Genomic DNA, 6,000 nt, shown 5'->3' on the forward strand with positions numbered 1-6,000 from the left:
GCTCAGAAATCATTCTGCTTTTGAATTAGTCAATTTAATTCTGTAGCTACAACAATCGTGGAAACTTAGCCTCTTGAGGAAGGCAATTATGAGAAATAAATTGTCACTACAACCCTATGGCACTTTAAAGCGCAAATTCACCTGTGAGTTCCTTGGCAGTGCTGGGGTAAATCCAGGGCCTCGCAAGCGCGTGCTAGGCAATTGCTCTACCACTGAGTCACCACCCCCACAGCCACCCCCCCCCGCTTCCTTTTAGACCTTACAAAATGATTGTAAGAACATAGAAAAGGATATAGCCACCAATTTCTTTACTTAAAAACGGTCACAGTAATCAAGCTCACTTCACAAGGGTCGTTGTGATGATCAAATGAGGCAAACCATGCCCGGCCTATCAGCTGACACGTAATAAAAAGTGCATGATCGATTTTAGTTAGTATGACTGTTAGCTCAGTGGATGATTCTTATTTACGCATTTCCATTCTTCTAAAGCAGATCTTCCACTCGAGCGTGGGAATGTGAGTTTTGCGAGGTACTCTCCATTATGAGGCATTTGTAAACCTCTCTGTTTGGGTCCTTCTGTCAACAGCATCACAGCCACGGCTGCAAGCATTGGGGCAGCTGGGATTCCTCAGGCGGGCCTGGTCACCATGGTCATCGTGCTGACATCTGTGGGCCTGCCCACGGATGACATCACACTCATCATCGCGGTGGACTGGTTTCTGTGAGTATCGGGGACTGTGTTCTGACTCACCCCGTAGCTCCCACCCACAAGCCCACCCCTCTTCTCGCACCCCCACAATTCTAGAATAACCAACAGCCTAATGGACCTGCAGAAGAACAGAGCGAAAGACACACAGGCTGGAAATTAAATCTTCCTCAGGACCTGGTCCCCAGTCCTTATCTCGAGTCCCAGCCTAACATGCCATGCAAACTCCCTCCTCTCTCAGCCTGTAGGGCACATCTGGCTGCTCTCCCTCCCACTCCATAAAGCCACTCAGAGTTGGGAAACCTACTGTCTGCAAAGCTGACATCAGTCAGCCAGGCTCTCTCGGGGTTGCACAACACATCCCCTCAGCAGCTGGAGCTACAGACCCCACATGCCAGCTCAGGCCCTTCCTCCTTGTGCTTCCCACAACAGTGGGGGTAATTCAGGGCAGATGTTTGTGTCTGAGACACATGAGGTGAGGGATAGCCCTGCAGACAGAGAGCTCATATCATCTAGTGGAATTGATCTGGCACTCTGAGGAAAATCCCAAGGAATGTCGCCTCCACATTCTTAGATCCCCACCATGTAGGGTCTGTCTTCAAGCCTTCTTCTCTCACCCTTCCAGGGATATTGTCTGTCCCTAGTCTCTCATAAATTCCCATCTACTGGGGAAAAAAAAAATTTGTTTAAGGGATGCCCAAAGAGAGTACCTAGGAAAACACATTGGATGTTAGAGTCCACATGGGATTACTTCACTAGAGCTAGGAAGAGTCCGACAGTGTGCACCCAGGCCAGGGGACAGAGCATGAGTTCCTGGGTTACTTGGGTCATCACCACGGGCCCCGTGACAGTATCAGCCTACCTAACCACCAGAGCTTCCACCTCCCTAATAGTGGAGATACCCGTGTTCTCTGCCTCCTGTTGGGACTAGGGATTACATTCAATGACAGGTAAGAAAGAACTCAGTCCATAGTATGCCTCTGAGACATCAATTGACACCAATACTTTGGGATGTAGCTCAATTGGTAGAATATTTGCCCAATGTGCACAAGACTCTGTCTTCATTCTCCAGCACCCCATAAACTGGGAGGGGATGGATGGAGGACTGTGTAAACCTGTAATCTCAGTCATGTGGGGAGTGAAGTCAGAAGGATCAAAAGTTAGAGGCCATCCTCCTAAGCCACACAATGAGTTCAAAGTCAGCCTGAGCTAAATGAAAACTTGTCTCAACAAAAACAAAAGGGACTTTGGTAGAATACGAGCTTCCACTCTCAAGGTTTTTTTCAATCTTCATGCATAAAACTGATTGAAATGGGCAGTATATTAAAGCTATATGGTTTACACCCATTACCATAGTGTGAAAACTCACACGTGTTTTCATTTCCTTTAAAAGCTAGAATAACAACTCATTATGGGTTGACATAAATAACAATTTTTTTGTGTGAAGAATAATCACTAGTAGACAAAAAGATTAGTGAAAAGAACGACACTGGGTTACATTTTGTAAGTCCCCCTACACGTCCTGCTTAACGTCAGACGACTGCACCTGTCCTGACTACCTCTGCATGCAGTGTGCTATGAGGCTGTACATCATGTAGTCCATGCAAGATTTACCACAAATTCCTGAGAAAATAAGAGTAAAGGAAGCAGATGAGACCATAGTGTTCCTATGAAATGGGTTGTATCCCAGGACACCTCCCCAAGGAGCCTCTGTACCATGCTTTGAGAACCATTAGTCCAACGGCAGGTGAATGGAGGAAAGAGAAAATGTTAAATGGAAACGGAGAAGGGGACTGGGGAAGTGGCTCAGTCAGTATGAGAGCTTGCCGTGTAACATGGGGGTCTGAGTTCCATCCTCAGCACAGTACCCGTTAAAAAGAAGCAGGGCGCACTGGCACACCCCTATACTTCCAGCAGCGGCACTGGAAAGGCAGAGACAGGAGGACCTTTGGGATTGGCTGGCGAGCCAGTCTAGCTAGATCGGTGAGCTCTAGGTTCAACAAGAGACCCTATCTCAAAAAGTAAGGTAGAAAAGAATTGAAGACCACACTGCTGGCCTCCGCACATGCGTGTGTGCAGGTAAGCTCACACACACACACACAGGGAGCGTGTGTGTGTGTGTGTGGGGGGGGGGGGGGTCAGCCCTTACTGTTCACCTTCTGTTTATAGCCAGACTAATCGCTGAAAACTTATCAACCTACTTGTCCTTATAACTTTTGACAGTGACCGTTGTAGGTGTGTGTCGAGTATGAAATCACTCCGTTGGAGGGGTACACACTTCTAAGAGTTAAAAGATGCTTCTAAAGCCTCCTGCAGTTAGCCAGTTCACCATAGAAGCTGGCATCTGGCGGGTGTTCATGGGACCCTCTCTTTTCCTCCCTTCCTGCCCCACCCGCAGGGACCGCCTCCGAACCACCACCAACGTGCTGGGTGACTCCCTCGGAGCAGGGATAGTTGAGCACTTGTCGAGACATGAACTAAAGAACCGAGATGTTGAAATGGGGAACTCCGTGATTGAGGAGAATGAAATGAAGAAGCCCTATCAGCTGATTGCCCAGGACAATGAACCTGAGAAACCCGTGGCTGACAGTGAAACCAAGATGTAGACCAGCACAGGAGTGCTTTCTCGAGCACCAGGTGTTGGAAAAACTATTCTGCAGTGTGTCCATCTCATTGAGTTCACTCATGCAGTGAACCCCCTTCTCATTTCCTCCCTGTTCCGATAGGATTGGAAAAATGTCCAAAAACAAGGGAGGGCTTGGCAGCAGCCAAAATACATAGGTTTCAGACCACATTTGGAATTTTTAAATCGCTTCATATTATTCTTACCAAGTAAGTTATTGGACTCAAACATCGTTTTGATATTACAAATTTAGATGGCAAACAATCCTAAGTGATTGTTTTGTAAGTAAAAGCATTAAACAAATGATAAGTAAAAAAAAAAAATTTAGAATCAACTTTCAAAATTTAAAAACCCTTCAGAACACAATTGAGTTTTAGTCTTAAAAACGTAACAACGTGATGAGCGATTATCAGTTGTCTTTTGGGTAGCAGAGATGTTTCCCCATTTCTCCTGACTTCATCAGTACCAGGGCAATGCCCACATGCACAGTCTTGAGGAAGAGCAGAAAGTGTGGTCTTGAGTGAGACTCATCTCATGCCTTGGCCTAAGTATTTTCATCCTGAAAATGAGCGACTCCTTTAGACACACTGGGCCTCTCTAGCTGAGATTTCTGTGACACCAGGAAGATCCTGCCCTGTATGACATGGAGATCTCAAAGAGGACATGTAATGGAAATGGAGACTTCTCTTTAAGGGCAGGCTGTGTGTGGCTCACTAGGTCCTGGGTCCAAAATGTTGGTTATATAAGTAGACATGTGGAAGGCCATTCCAGGAGTGGGATTATTTGTGGGGTCCCTTGCCTGTTTTTGTTTGGTTTGTTTTGTTTACCAATATTAGAAGCACTCACTTCTTGGGTATTCTCCCCAAACCCAAGGGATGGCTCTAAGAAAGCTTCCCGCCACTCCTCAACTGACAGCTAGATGTTTAGGAAATAAACTGAAGACTAGCAATTAGCAAGTGTGCTCATGGTCTTACTACAGAACACTAAGGAGCAGAGAAAGAACAGAGCATGGCCCACATTTCAAAGGGAGGATTCTTTATAAAGATCAAGAACAGCTGGTCTTCTTTCAGAGGAGTAAAAGGGAGAGCGACATCTCGGCCCTTTTTGTTAACCTGAACACTTCAGGTCTTCAGTTTCCAATCAGTCCCCAAAGAAATGACATATAATGCCACTTCTTTCATACTTCAGAGTCAAACAAATGAGATTTCTGGGACATATCCATGTACTGGATAGATGTTCTCATCTCTGAAAATGTTTTCTAGTTTTGGGGAAGTTCTGTTGTTGTTTTTGTTTTGTTTTACAATTTAAACAGAAGTGCTTAGAATGAAAGAAACAAGATACTTCTTTGTATAGAAATGGCACTTGGCAAATCGTTCGAAATTCTCATCTAGAACGGAGTTTGCTTTAGTTTTGTTTGTGGCCCTACAAAAACATGGTAGATGAGTCAGCATGAAAGTAACGTCAATGAGGACACAAGAAAAGACAGCAGGGGCATTACTTTCAGGCAAGGCAGCTCCCAAGTTTAAAAGAGATTAAGTATCTTTACCCCCTTAGGAATATTCAGTGGAAGATACTCATTAGGAGCCATCAGATAGTACCAGCTGCATTAGTTTCTGACCGAAAATGATGAATGGACATAATCACGCTAACAAACTGAGTATCTAGAAATGTGTCTTCCAATCTACAATTAGAGATATTTTATAGAGATTTTGAGCATTCCACGCATATAAAGGTTAACACTAGGCTATGGTGGAGTAATCATTTAATAACGGCAAACTCTGTTTGGGAAATACACTACAGAAGTTAATATATGTGGCAGTCTTTTTTAGACACTAGTAGAACAAAACTTAATCATGTCAAATTAATGCTGTTACCCAGTGTGAGGTTTTTTGTTTTTGTTTTTGTTTTTTGTTTTTTTGTACTAACCATTTCTTATGAAAACAGATCCTCCAAGGTGATCCCTTTGCCAGTCTATCAGAGGCTCTGCCTATGCTTGCACCCACTATGGACTGGAAAGCATTACTTTGTAGATGTATTTTCAATAAAGAAAAAAAAATAGTTTTACATTAACGTATTTGCATGTTGTTATTATTCTTTTTCCCCATTTATGTAAATGCTGTAGTGAGCATAAGGCATGCCGGAGAAAGATGCGACTCTGGACGGTAAAATTTTAGCAGAACCAGCTGGGGGGAGTTAGCCAAGAGGCAATACATAATGACATTCTGTAGCTCAACTCCTAGAACGGGAGGCCAAAAAGAGGAAGAGAGGTGGAATGCATGGTGCTGTGACAACTTGCAATTAGTTGCCCAGGTCGGATTCCGATTTCTCAGATAAAGGGAGTCATTTCTGTGTTGGGAACCAGAACAGCAAAGGCTACCATGGCACTCTTTGAAACAGTGATTTCCTGTCTGGCCTTCGAATTAAATAGATTAATCTCTGTGGTTACTGCTGCCATTTAGGAAAAGAACAGAGTTAGATCCCAAAAGGTATTTCAAAAGCAGTCCTAGTTACTAATAACCACTTACGGAGGACTATTTTCCCTCCAGCTTCTTAATAAAGGATTGGTGGACAGTATCATGAAATCTCCAGCCTGAAGTGCCAGCGGTAGATTCTTTAATCTCTTCGGCTACCAGCAGGGGGCAGTCACCTACAGAAAAATTTCCTGCTTAGA

General features: G+C 44.3%; 1 protein-coding gene across 1 annotated transcript in view; it reads left to right on the forward strand.

Moving 5' to 3' along the window:
* The window catches only part of Slc1a3 (solute carrier family 1 member 3), a 79,553-nt gene extending 74,154 nt beyond the window's left edge, over positions 1-5,399 (forward strand). The window contains exons 9-10 of the mRNA XM_052743158.1: positions 587-721; positions 3,105-5,399. Coding sequence (XP_052599118.1) covers positions 587-721; positions 3,105-3,312 — 343 coding nt within the window. The 3' untranslated portion in view covers positions 3,313-5,399. The remainder of the gene's footprint in view (positions 1-586; positions 722-3,104) is intronic.
* The last annotated feature ends 601 nt before the right edge of the window (positions 5,400-6,000 follow it).

The sequence above is a fragment of the Peromyscus californicus genome, unplaced genomic scaffold (genome assembly GCF_007827085.1).
Source record: "Peromyscus californicus insignis strain IS unplaced genomic scaffold, ASM782708v3 Scaffold_18__1_contigs__length_77618521, whole genome shotgun sequence".
In the NCBI taxonomy this organism is placed as follows: domain Eukaryota; kingdom Metazoa; phylum Chordata; class Mammalia; order Rodentia; family Cricetidae; genus Peromyscus; species Peromyscus californicus.